Raw genomic sequence first — 13,460 nt, 5'->3', positions numbered from 1 at the left:
TAGTCGGTTCACGTTACTAATTCAATAGTCCTTTCATGGATTAAACAGCTTGAACTTCCGAACTGATTTGGCTCCGTTCGGAGGGACCACGTGTGTGATCTGGTAGAGGTGATAATGGTTCAGATGGGTCATCTTCTGTTTTTACTTTTCCTTTTCTGCTTCTTGGAGACTCTCTGGGCTCCATTGTCAGCTGCCACAGCTGCCAGCTGCATGCGCAGTTCCTCCTTCTCTTCCTCCTGTTTCCGTCGTAGAGCCAGCTTCTCCCGATGTTCCGTAGACTTTTGGTGCTCCTCCATGATTTCTGCACTTTGGGAGTCGAAGTTACAAGCTGGGCAGGACAGGACATAGTAATATTCGGTGTCGTCCACCAGGTCATAGTAATATTCGGTGTCGTCCTGAGCTAGACCAGTGAGAGGGTCGTCTATTTCCTCCATACCCAGCTGGACGTTAGCCAGCTCTTGTTCCAAATCCAGACATCTTTCCTGAAGAGACTTCTTCATGTGTACCTCTGCATCCAGCTTTTTCTGGGCTTTCAGCAAGTCGTTTACTAGTGACCTCATTTGTGATTTTAATACTTCAACTTCCTTTGGAGATTGATTGATCGGACTATGCAATCCGTCTACCGGAGCAGCTGTTTCAGCGGTCTGTTGTTCTACATTGACGTGAGTCAGCGTACTTTTGGCATCCAATGGCTGCTCTGTTGCAGTCGTTTCAGTCTGTGTCGTCACATCAGCCATCTCAATGACTTTTGAGAGCTCCGAACCCTTTTCCTTTGAAGATCGCAGCTCGTGTTCAAGTTTTTCCCATTTCAGAGTCTTGTCCCTCAGCATATGAAGGAGTTGGCTGACCGTTAACTCTTCTGACACCAGATTATGGCACGCACCTTCAGAACCTGAATCAGCTTTGATTCGTTCGGCCTCCTCGCGCAGATGGTTGGTGTGCTCCTGCTCCATTTTCTCCATCAGTTGCTTCTGTTGCCTTTCCAGATTCTCCCACTCTGTAACAAAGAACTTTTTTATTTCATTCATCTCTTGCTCAAAACGGCGAATCATTTGTTCTAATTGCTGTTGTAGTTTGAAATGGAGTTGAGTTCGAGCCCAGTGTCCCTCAAAAATGTGCATATCAGTAGACTTGACAGACTCAGAATTCTCTGTTAAACTATGTTGTTGTTGCTCAGTGGAATTCTGTGCTGAAACTTTGTCTTTTGCACATGGGTTGGTCTTACCATCATCAGTTCTAGAGTCTGGGCTGATTATCTGCACCGAGTTCTCACTCTTTATGGCTTTTAGCGAATGCCAGTCCATATTTATGTTTCTAAACCACTCCCGGCCTAGTAGTGGTGGACCTCCCTCCGGTAGCACATATAAGTCCATTATTTGACTTCCTTCGCCCTTGTTGGCCACTGCAACCTTTATTGTCCCGATGGGGTACACTCTCTGCCCCGTGTAGGTTGTCAATATAATCTCCGTATCCTGTAGGGGAATATGTTGGAATAACCTTCTGTAATCTTTCTTATTCATGACCGACAATGCCGATCCAGTGTCCAATTCCATTTTTACTTGGACTCCTTCTATCTGAAGAGTAACCCAAATTGTCTGGAGGTCTGCACCCTTACCAACGTTGAGTACCCTTAAGCTAGCCAGTTCAATACTGCTTAAGCCAGCCAGTTCATTACTGCTAGCGTCTGAATCGGACTCCTGTTCGGCCACCTTGTGTACCTTTGCGTATTTCCCTTGCGGTGACTTCTTGTTGCTGGTCTTCTTCCCTGACCTGCATACTCTAGCTATATGTCCAAGCTTACCACATGTTCTGCATTCTTGGTTTTTAAACCAACACTGGTTCTGATCATGCGTTGTCTTTCCACAACGATAACATTTAACAGAACTCACACCCAATTTGTGTGCACTGAGCTCCGGTGACCGTAGCTGCATTACTGCTGTGCCTCTCGCTGCGGCTTCGTGTGCTGCTGCCATAGTGACCGCCTTCTCAAGCGTCAGCTCATTCTCCTCGAGCAGTCGCTTTTGTGTATCCTGTTTAAATAAACCACACACAAATTTGTCTCGTAGTGCATCTGTCAGTCCCGTTCCAAACTGGCAATATTTCGCTAATTTACGCAATTCCAGCAAATATTCAGCATTGCTTTCATGCTGTAGCTGCCTTCTGTCGTAAAATTTAAATCGTTCCGCTAGCATCAGCGGCGTGGGGTTTAGATGATCTTTCAGGACAGTAACAATCTCATCGAACGTCTTATCCGCCGGTTCATCTGGTGATAACAGGTGTTTCAATTGCCCGTATGTCTTCGCACCCATTAAATTTAATAATGTTAGAGCTTTATCTTGGTCACGAATTTTATTGGCCTTACAATAATTTTTTACTCTTTCAACATATATGGCCCAATCTTCGAGGTCACTATCAAAGGTGCTAATATTCCCGTGTTTAGGCATTGTAGATTTGCAATTTCTCAGATTTTATTTTCTTTACTTGTTATCAAAGATGGCGGCTTCCCGCTCTTGCCGTCGTCCTCCGCCCACAAAATGGCGGTTTTCCCGCGCTTGGCGGTCTTCACCCGTCCCCCGACGCCGTCTCCCTTCAGCCCCCGAGTGCGGCCCTTATCTTCGCCGCGATCGCCCGAGTGCGGCCCTTATCAGCGGATGCGATCGATGGCCCGGCTGCGCCTCGCACTTGAAAGCGGCCCGGCCCTTATCAGTGCTTGCGATCGATGGCCCGGCTGCGCCCCTCACTTCAAAGCGGCCCGGCCCTTATCTGCCGATCGCTATCGCCCTGTACCTCTCTCTTCCCCAGTCCTGTCTTCTACTCCAGTTCACAAGCTGATGGAGGCTTCAGGGTCCTAATGCCTGTCGCTTCCAGTGGGGTGGTGAGTGGTGAGGTTTGAAACCTCTCTTCAACCGCCGTGGAATAACTGCCGCAGGGTAAGAACCTGACTCGTCGCCAGTGTTAAGTCTGTGAATTATTTAGTTAATTAAGACACAGACTAATGAGTAACAATAAAAACAGGTCTTTACTGGTTGGAGGTAGGGACTATACTGAATACAAGATTACTGCACAGTGCTTATATACCGGTGTGTTCACCCCCGGTATTACGTCTACAGCAGCCTGAGAAAGTAGTACATCTCTTAAGGTGGAACAGGCTTAAGCTCTCTTAAGGTGGAACAGGTTACATACACAACAGATTGTCGCGCCTACCGTTGCCGACGGTGGCGGAAGCACCTGCAGTGGATCCAGTGGAGATATTCCACTCGACCATAGTCAAATGTCTACCTGTGACGAATGCAAACATAGAAAAGGAAACACGAAATGACCCGACAGTCTCCTGGGTCTATGATTTAATGGTGAAGGGATGGCCAGCACATGGCGAACCACTGTTGCCAGCATTCTCGCCGAGAAGAGAACAGCTGTCAGTGTACAGAGGAACCTTGATGTGTGGATCCAGAGTAGTAATTCCACCCAAATTGAAGGATAGAGTGCTCAATGAGCTTCATGAGGGTCATCTGGGAGGGGTAAAAATGAAGAACTTAGCCAGAGCGTTTGTGTGGTGGCCGGGAATCGATAGAGAAATCGAAGAGATGACCAAGAGCTGTACAGGATGCCAGAAGGTCCAAAACGCCCCACCACAAGCCCCTCTACATCCATGGGAGTGGCCCTCATCTCCATGGCAAAGGGTGCACATTGATTTTGCTGGTCCATTTATGGACTCGATGTTTTTAATTGCGGTGGATGCACATTCAAAGTAGCCAGAGGTAATAAAAATGTCCTCAACCACCACAGAAAAAACTATCACAGTCTTACGAACCATATTCGCCAGAAATGGGCTGCCTGAACAGATTTGCTCTGACAATGGACCACAGTTTGTGTCTGAAGAGTTCCGGAGGTTCTTAAAGAACAATGGTGTTAAGCATTACACATCTGCCCCATATCATCCAGCCACTAATGGATTGGCTGAGAGGTTCGTTCAAACATTCAAGAAGGCTATCAAGGCAATGTGTAATGAAGACATACCCCTACAACACAAGGTGGATAACTTCTTGTTTGCCTACCGGAATGCGACACATGCGGTTACCAACCAAACTCCAGCCATGATGTTCTTCAATCGAAGACTACGATGCCGCTTGGATTTGGTTAAGCCAAACATCAGAAGAGATGTGGAGAACAGGCAGTTTCAGAATATGAATGAAAGGCCGACCAGGAGTTTTAAGATAGGTCAACCAGTTTTGGCCCGGGACTACCGCACAGAGAAATGGCAGCCAGGAACGATCTGTACACAGCAAGGACCTCTAATGTATACCGTGGACGTTGGAGAGAGCATTGTAAGACGCCATGCTGACCAGATTCTAGAGTCACTGGAAAACGTCAATTCCACACCACGATCCGATACACCTGGTGATGAAACCGAAGTACCAATTGCATCTACCTCAGAATCGGGAATATTGGTAGCAGACGAACCCAACAACGACGTTGATCCCGACTCAACTTTGCCAGAAGAACCTGATACCCCAAAGAGGCGTTATCCAGACAGAATCAGGAAGCCTCCTCAAAGACTGAACTTATAATTGCTTAACTTCAGCTAATGTATATGACAACTGTAATTGTAAATATGTTATTTAATTATTAATCAAATGTTATGTACTGTTTAGCTAAAAGGGGAGGAATTGTAGTGTATGTACTTTACAGAAGGAACTGTATTCTGCAGCCCCTGTATACTGCAGTACCAGTAGTGACCACCCCTGTATATAAGCCTGTGTAGTAACTTTGCATAGTTAGTTCCAGTTTGTCTCCACTCAGTAAAGACCTGTTATAACCAACTCCTGCAGTCCGTGTCTCAATTACACACGGACATAATAGCAGCCAGGTGAAACAACCTCTTTGCATCTACTGTGTCAATTCCCCTCAGAATCTTGTATGTTTCAATGAGATTACCTCTCACTGTTCTAAACTCCAGAGAGTATCGGCCCATTCTACACAATCTCTCATCATAGGACAGCCCTCTCATCCCAGGAATCAATCTAGTGAACCTTTGTTGCACCACCTCCAAGGCAAGTATATCCTTCCTTAGATAAGGAGACCAAAACTGTGCACAGTACTCCAGGCGTGTGTCCTAACTCACACCAAGTCCCATTCACCCATCACCCCCTGTGCTCGCTGACCTACATTGGCTCCCGGTTAAGCAGCGCCTCGATTTCAAAATTCTCATCCTTGTTTTCAAATCCCTCCATGGCCTCGCCCCCCTCCCTATCTCTGTAATCTCCTCCAGCCCCGCAACCCCCCGAGATATCTGCGCTCCTCTAATTCTGCCCTCTTGAGCATCCCTGATTATAATTGCTCAACCTTTGGTGGCCGTGCCTTCTGTTGCCTAGGCCCTAAGCTCTGGAATTCCCTCCCTAAACCTCTCCACCTCGCTACCTCGCTCTCCTCCTTTAAGACGCTCCTTAAAACCTCCCTCTTTCACCAAGCTCTTGGTCACCTACCCTAATTTCTCCTTATGTGGCTCGTGTCAAATTAATTTTTTTTGTCTCTTAATAGTCCTATGAAGCGTCTTGGGACGTTTTACGATGTTAAAGGTGCTACATAAATACACATTGTTGTTGTTGTTGTTGTGGTCTCACCAAGGCCCTGTACAATTGGAGCGAGACTTCCTTACTCTTATACTCCAACCCCCTTGCAATAAAGGCCAACCTGCCATTTGCCTTCCTCATTGCTTGCTGTACCTGCATGCTAACTCTGTGTTTATTATATTTGTTTGACAAGATCTTTGAAATTCAGACGGCCAAATTCACAGAGATGCTCCTTTATTCCAGTGCGCTGCCCCTTTAACAATGCTCAGCTGTCAATCACAGCGGGAAGACAATGTACATCTAATGATTTAATTGAAACCAAAATGGATCTTCGTCAATATATAGAGGGAAAGAAAATCTATTTCTGCATTCAGACGATCAGCAATGCCAACTGATGGACCCTGTGATAATAATTAAGTGTCGGCCCAGGCTCAGTTTGACCTCTCGCCTCTGAGTCAGTACTCCCTCAGTACTGACCCTCCGACAGTGCAGCGCTTCCTCAGTACTGCCCCTCTGACAGTACAGAGCTCCCTCAGTATTGACCCTCCGATAGTGCGGCACTACCTCAGTACTGACCCTCCGACAGTGAAGCGCTCCCTCAGTACTGCCCCTCCGACAGTGCAGCACTCCCTCAGTACTGACCCTCCGACAGTGCAGCACTCCCTCAGTACTGACCCTCCGACAGTGCAGCGCTCCCTCAGTACTGCCCCTCTGACAGTACAGAGCTCCCTCAGTACTGCCCCTCCGACAGTGCAGCGCTCCCTCAGTACTGCCCCTCTGACAGTACAGAGCTCCCTCAGTATTGACCCTCCGATAGTGCGGCACTCCCTCAGTACTGCCCCTCCGACAGTGTGGCGCACCCTCAGTACTGACCCTCTGACAGTGCGGCTCTCCCTCAGTACTGACCCTCCGACAGTGCAACACTCCCTTAGTAATGCCCCTCCGACAGTGCGCGCTCCCTCAGTACTGCCCTCCAACAGTGCGGGGCTCCCTCAGTACTGCCCCTCCGACAGTACTGCGCTCCCTCAGTACTGCCCGTCTGACAGAGCAGCGTTCCGTCAGTACTGACCCTCCGACAGTGCTGCAGTCCCTCAGTACTGCCCCTGCGACAGTGCAGTGCTCCCTCAGTACTGGCCCTCCGACAGTGCAGCGCTCCCTCAGTAGTGCCCCTCCGACAGTGCGCTCTCCCTCAGTACTGACCCTCCAACAGTGCGGCGCTCCCTTAGTACTGATCCTCCGACAGTGTGGCGCTCCCTCAGTACTACCACTCCGACAAAGCAGCACTCCCTCAGTACTGCCCCTCCGACAGTGCAGCACTCCCTCAGTACCACCCCTCCGACAGTGCAGCACTCCCACAGTACTGACCCTCCGACAGTGCAGCGCTCCCTCAGTACTGCCCCTCCGACAGTGCTGCAGTCCCTCAGTACTGCCCCTGCGACAGTGCAGCGCTCCCTCAGTACTGCCGCTCCGACAGTGCAGCATTCCCTCAGTACTGACCCTCCGACAGTGCGGCGCTCCCGTAGTAATGACCCGCCGACAGTGCGGCACTCCCTCAGTACTACCCCTTCGAAAGTGCAATGCTCCCTCAGTACTGCCCCTCCGACAGTGCAGCCCTCCGTCTGTACTGCCCCTCCGACAGTGCAGCGCTCCCTCAGTAGTGCCCCTTTGACTGTGCGCGCTCCCTCAGTACTGACCCTCCGACAGTGCAGCGCTCCCTCAGTACTGCCCCTCCGACAGTGCAGCACTCCCTCAGTACTGACCCTTCGACAGTGCGGCACTCCCTCAGTACTACCCCTTCGACAGTGCAATGCTCCCTCAGTACTGCCCCTCCGACAGTGAAGCGATCCCTCAGTACTGCCCCTCGGACTGTGCAGAGCTCCCTCAGTACTGACCCTCCGACAGTGCGGCGTTCCCTCAATACTGAACCTCCGACAGTGCAGCGCTCCCTCAGTACTGCCCCTCCGACAGTGCGGCGCTACCTCAGTACTGACCCTACGACATTGCAGCGCTCCCTCAGTACTGCCCCTCCGACAGTGCAGCACTCCCTCAGTACTGACCCTCCGACAGTGCTGCAGTCCCTCAGTACTGCCCCTGTGACAGTGCGGCGCTCCCTCAGTAGTGCCCCTCCGACAGTGCGCGCTCCCTCAGTACTGACCCTCCGACAGTGCGGCGCTCCCTTAGTACTGATCCTCCGACAGTGCGGTGCTCCCTCAGTACTACCACTCCGACAGAGCAGCACTCCCTCAGTACTGACACTCCGACAGTGCAGCATTCCCTCAGTATACCCGTCCGACAGTGCAGCGCTCCCTCTGTACTGCCCCTCTGACAGGGCAGCGCTCCCTCTGTACTGCCCCTCCGACAGAGCAGCGCTGTCTCAGTATTGCCCCTCCGAAAGTGCTGCGCTCCCTCAGTACTGCCCCTCCGACAGTGCAGCGCTCCCTCAGTACTGCCCCTCCGACAGTGCAGCTCTCCCTCACTACTGCCCCTCCGACAGTGCAGCGCTCCCTCGGTACTGCCCCTCCGACAGTGCAGCTCTCCCTCACTACTGCCCCTCCGACAGTGCGGCGCTCCCTCAGTACTGAACCTCCGACAGTGCGGCGCTCCCTGAGTACTGCCCCTCCAACAGTGCAGCGCTCCATCAATACTGCCGCTCCAACACTGCGGCGCTCCCTCAGCACTGCCCCTCCGATGGTGCGACGCTCCCTCAGTACTGTCCCTCTGACAGTGCGACACTCCCTCAGTATTGCCCCTGCAACAGTGCAGCGCTTCCCCAGTACTGCCCCTCCGAAAGTGCTGCGCTCCCTCAGTACTGCCCCTCCGACAGTGCAGCGCTCCCTCAGTACTGCCCCTCCGACAGTGCAGCTCTCCCTCACTACTGCCCCTCCGACAGTGCAGCGCTCCCTCGGTACTGCCCCTCCGACAGTACGGCGCTCCCTCAGTACCGACCGTACGACATTGCAGCGCTCCCTCAGTACTGCCCCTCTGACAGTGCAGCGCTCCCTCAGTACTGCCCCTCCGACAGTGCAGCATTCCCTCAGTACTGACCCTCCGACAGTGCTGCAGTCCCTCAGTACTGCCCCTGCGACAGTGCAGCGCTCCCTCAGTACTGGCCCTCCGACAGTGCGGCGGTCCCTCAGTAGTGCCCCTCCGACAGTGCGCGCTCCCTCAGTACTGACCCTCCGACAGTGCGGCGCTCCCTTAGTACTGATCCTCCGACAGTGCGGCGCTCCCTCAGTACTACCACTCCGACAGAGCAGCGCTCCCTCTGTACTGCCCCTCTGACAGTGCAGCATTCCCTCTGTACTGCCCCTCCGACAGAGCAGCGCTCTCTCAGTATTGCCCCTCCGACAGTGCAGCGGACCCTCAGTACTGCTCCTCCGACAGTGCAGCGCTCACTCAATATTGCCCCTCCGACAGTGCAGCGCTCCCTCAGTACTGACCCTCCGACAGTGCGGCGCTCCCTCAGTATTGAACCTCCAGCAGTGCGGTGCTCCCTCAGTACTACCCCTCCGACAGTGCAGCGCTCCCTGAGTACTGCCCCTCCGACAGTGCAGCGCTCCCTCAATACTGCCCCTCCAATAGTGCGGCGCTACCTCAGCACTGCCCCTATGATGGTGCGACGCTCCCTCAGTACTGTCCCTCCGACAGTGCGACACTCCCTCAGTATTGCCCCTGCAACAGTGCCGCGCTTCCCCAGTACTGCCCCTCCGAAAGTGCTGCGCTCCCTCAGTACTGACCATCCGACAGTGCTGCGCTCCCTCAGTACTGCCCCTCTGACAGTGCGGCGCTCTGTCAGTACTGACCCACCGACAGTGCGGCTCTCCCTCAATACTGATCCTCCGACAGTTCGGCACTCCCTCTGTACTGACCCTCCGACCGTTCAGCTCTCCCTCAGTACTGCCCCTCCGACCGTTCAGCGCTCCCTCAGTGCTGATACTCCGACAGTGCGGCACTCCCTCAGTACTGCCCCTCCGACAGTGCGGCGCTCCCTCAGTACTGCCCCTCCGACAGTGCAGCGCTCCCTCAGTACAGCCCCTCCGACAGTGCAGTGCTCCCTCAGTTCTGCCCCTCCGACAGTGCAGCGCTCCCTCAGTACTGAGGAATTTCTTCACCCAGAGAGTGGTGAACCTGTGGAATTCTCTACCACAGAAGGCAGTGGAGGCCAATTCATTAAATATATTCAAGAAGGAGTTAGATATATCTCTTAAGGCTAAAGGGATCAAGGGATATGGGGAGAAAGCAGGGACAGGGTACTGAGTTTGGATGATAAGCCATGATCGCATTGACTGGCGGAGCAGGCTCGAGGGGCTGAATGGCCTACTCCTGCTCCTACCTTCTGTGTTTTTTGTTCTATGTTAACTCTCCCCCTTTGCTTCTGTGCTGTCCCAATGAGCAGAATATCTCTCTTTTTAAAAAAAAAGCAGTGGAAAATGTTATTTTTTAAAAGAATAAAAAGCAGAGTGTAAGTTTGCATGGAGATTTGGGGGGGGAGGGGTGAACCATGCACAAGAGCTCAGAGAGAGAGAGAGGGAGAGGGCGGGGAATAAGGTCTGCACCGTTGCAATATAAGGACATCTCTGGGCTGTGCAACAGCACATGGAGGGGAGCAGGCGCCAGTCTCAAAGATGGCCACCACGCCGGCCCGTCCCCTTTTGCTTCAATTAGTCACGCCTGCCAGTACCTAAGGACCCTCCCAAGAGGAGGGGGAAAGGTTAAAAAAATAGCCGTCTATCCCAACCGCCTAATTCGTGTTTTTTTATTTCCCCCCTTTACAAAGCGCAGCGGATCTCACTTAGTAAAAAAAAAATCAGAAGGTGTTCCGAGCTGATTGGGATCGTTGCTTGTGTTTTTTTTTCCCGAGTTCCCCCTCCCCTCGTCCTCCGGTTGGCTGGGTTGGAGGTGGCTCAGGCGCGGCGCGGGGGCCGGGCCGCTAGAGAGGGGAGGGGACGGCCGGCGGGGGCGGGCCGAAAGTAGGAGGCGAAAGCGAAATGGCGGACTTCGAAGACTTCGAGGACAAGACGTACAGCTCGTTCGGCAGCCGGAGGTGAGGCATGGAGGAGGCGATGGGGCCGCCAGGGCGGGGGCAGCGGCGATGGGGTGGATGGCGATGGATTGCAAACTAGGCCGCAGGGCTGAGCCGGGGAGAGAGAGCAATGGCGGCGGCTGTGGGGAGGGGGTGAGACAATTGAGCAATACCGGGACCCCCTCTCACCCCCCTTATATACCCAGGGAGGGGGTGAGGCAATTGAGCAATACCCGGACCCTCTCTCACCCCCTTATATACCCAGGGAGGGGGTGAGACAATTGAGCAATACCCGGACCCCCTCTCACCCTTATATACCCAGGGAGGGGGTGAGACAATTGAGCAATACCCGGACCCCCTCTCACCCCCTTATATACCCAGGGAGGGGGTGAGGCAATTGAGCAATACCCGGACCCCCCCTCTCACCCTTATATACCCCAGGAGGGGGTGAGGCAATTGAGCAATACCCAGACCCCCTTCTCTTTGCCCCCTAGCTCTGACCTTTCCCCTTTCATCCCATTGGACCCCCTTTCCCTGCCCTTTCACCCCATCGCCCCCTTCCAGTGCCCTCTTTCCCCCCCCACCCTCTCCTCCCTTGCTCTATCGCCCCCTCTTCACCACCCCCCCGTGCCATCTCCCCCATGCCCTCTTCCCCCCCGTGCCATCTCACCCCCCCTCGTGCCCCCTCACCCCATCGTTCCCCCCTCCGTGTGCACGCCCTGAACGAGCCCCATGCCCTCTCCCCCCCACCCTCTCCCCATCACCCACTCTCCTCCCCCACCCCCTCACCCCATCCATCGTTCCCCCTCCGTGCGCACGCCCTGAACGAGCCCCATGCCCTCTCCCCCCCCCACCCTCTCCCCATCACCCACTCTCCTCCCCCACCCCCTCACCCCATCGTTCCCCCTCCGTGCGCACGCCCTGAACGAGCCCCCTGCCCTCTCCCCCCTCCCTCTCCCCCCCCCCACCCTCTCCCCATCACCCACTCTCCTCTCTCACCCCATCACCCCCCCGTGCCCTCTTCCCCCACTGCCCTCTCACCCCATCGTTCCCCCCCTCCGTACGCACTCCCTGAACGAGCCCCATGCCCTCTCACCCCATCGCACCCTGCCCCCACTCTGCTCTCTTCTCGCCCTCTCCCTGAATCAGCCCCATGCCCTCTCGCCCCATTGCCCCCCTTACCCGTGCCCTCTCACCCCATCGCCTCCTGCCCCCCACTCTGCCCTCTTCCCGCCCTCTCCCCGAATCAGCCCCTGGCATTTTGCCACCCCCCCACCATCTTGCCACCCCCCCCCCCCCCCCGGCCCCTTTATCTGGACGAGCTCCACGCTTCGTCCCGTTATATCTAGAGAGCTAGAATATAAAGGGGGTAGAAGTTATGCTGCAGCTATACAAAGCCCTGGTTTGACCACAACAACACAAAAGCAAAATACTGCGGATGCTGGAAATCTGAAATAAAAACAGCAAATGCTGGAAATACTCAGCAGTTCAGGCAGCATCTGTGGAGAGAGAAACAGAGTTAACCGTTTCAGGTCGGTGGCCTTTCGTCAGAACCTGGTTAGAACACACCTGGAGTACAGTGAGCAGTTCTGGGCACCACACCTTAGGATGGACATACTGGCCTTGGAGGGAGTGCAGCGTAGGTTTACCGGGATGATACCCGGACTCCGAGGGTTAAATTAGGAGGAGAGATTATACAAACTAGGGTTGTATTCCCTGGAATTTAGAAGGTTAAGGGGTGATCTGATCCAAGTTTTCAGGATATTAAGGGGAACAGATAGGGTAGGGAGAGAGAGAAACTATTTTTGCTGGTTGTGGGGGGAAGTCTAGGACAAGGTGACATAACCTTAAAATCAGAGCCAGGTCATTCAGGGGAGAAGTTAGGAAATAATTCTTCTCACAAAGGGTGGTAGAAGTGTGGAACTCCCACAAAAAACCAGTAGATGCTTGGGGGGGGTCAATGAGGAACATCGGAACAGGAGGAGGCCATTCAGCCCCTCGAGCCTGTTCCACCATTCAATGAGATCATCAAAATTCAGTACCCTGTCCCTGCTTTCTCCCCATATCCCTTGATCCCTTTAGCCTTTAAGAAATATATCTAACTCCTTCTTGAATACATTTAATGAATTGGCCTCTACTGCCTTTTGTGGTAGAGAATTTCACAGGTTCACCACTCTCTGGGTGAAGAAATTCCTCCTCATCTCAGTCCTAAATGGCTTACCCTTTATCCTTAGACTGTGACCCCTGGTTCTGGACTCCCCGACCATCGGGAACATCCTTCCTGCATCTAGTCTGTCCAGTCCTGTTAGAATTTTATAAGTTTCAATGAGATCCCCTCTCATTCTTCTAAACTCCAGTGAGTACAAGCCCAATCGACCCAATCTCTCCTCATACGTCATTCCTGCCATCCCAGGTATCAGTCTGATAATATACTTGTAATATACTAGCATGGATTGAGGATTGGTTAAGAGACAGAAACCAGAGAGTAGGAATAAACAGGACATTTTCAGGTTGGCAGGCTGTAACCAGTGGGGTACCGCCAGGATCAGTGCTTGGGCCTCAGCTATTCACAATCTACATCAATGATTTGGATGAGGGGACCAAATGTAATATATCCAAGTTTGCTGATGACACAAAGCTAGGCGGGAATGTAAGTTGTGAGGAGGATGCAAGGAGGCTTCAAGGGGATATAGACAGGCTAAGTGGGCAAGAACATGGCAAATGGAATATAATGTGGAGAAGTGTGAAGTTATCCACTCTGGTGGGAAAAATAGAAAAGCAGAGTATTTTTTAAATGGTGAGAGATTGGGAAATGCTGGTGTTCAGAGGGACCTGGGTGTCCTTGTACACGAATCACTGAAAGTTAA

At 52.9% G+C, this 13,460-nt stretch overlaps 1 protein-coding gene across 4 annotated transcripts in view; it reads left to right on the top strand.

Annotated features, from left to right (window-relative positions):
- The first annotated feature begins 10,366 nt into the window (after positions 1-10,366).
- The window catches only part of LOC147094865 (eukaryotic translation initiation factor 4H-like), a 38,313-nt gene continuing 35,219 nt past the window's right edge, over positions 10,367-13,460 (top strand). For 2 of the 4 annotated variants that reach the window (XM_085974477.1, XM_085974475.1), the window contains exon 1: positions 10,367-10,614. In XM_085974477.1, the coding sequence (XP_085830603.1) occupies positions 10,559-10,614 (56 nt within the window). In that variant the 5' untranslated portion in view covers positions 10,367-10,558. The remainder of the gene's footprint in view (positions 10,615-13,460) is intronic. The other 2 variants (XM_085974476.1, XM_085974478.1) reach the window with 2 other exon arrangements.

Source organism: Somniosus microcephalus, unplaced genomic scaffold, assembly GCF_052327205.1.
Source record: "Somniosus microcephalus isolate GS21.2 unplaced genomic scaffold, FLI_Smic_1.0 unresolved_chr1, whole genome shotgun sequence".
In the NCBI taxonomy this organism is placed as follows: domain Eukaryota; kingdom Metazoa; phylum Chordata; class Chondrichthyes; order Squaliformes; family Somniosidae; genus Somniosus; species Somniosus microcephalus.
Note: the sequence above shows the minus strand (reverse complement) of the source record. Positions and strands in the feature narration are given on the sequence as shown.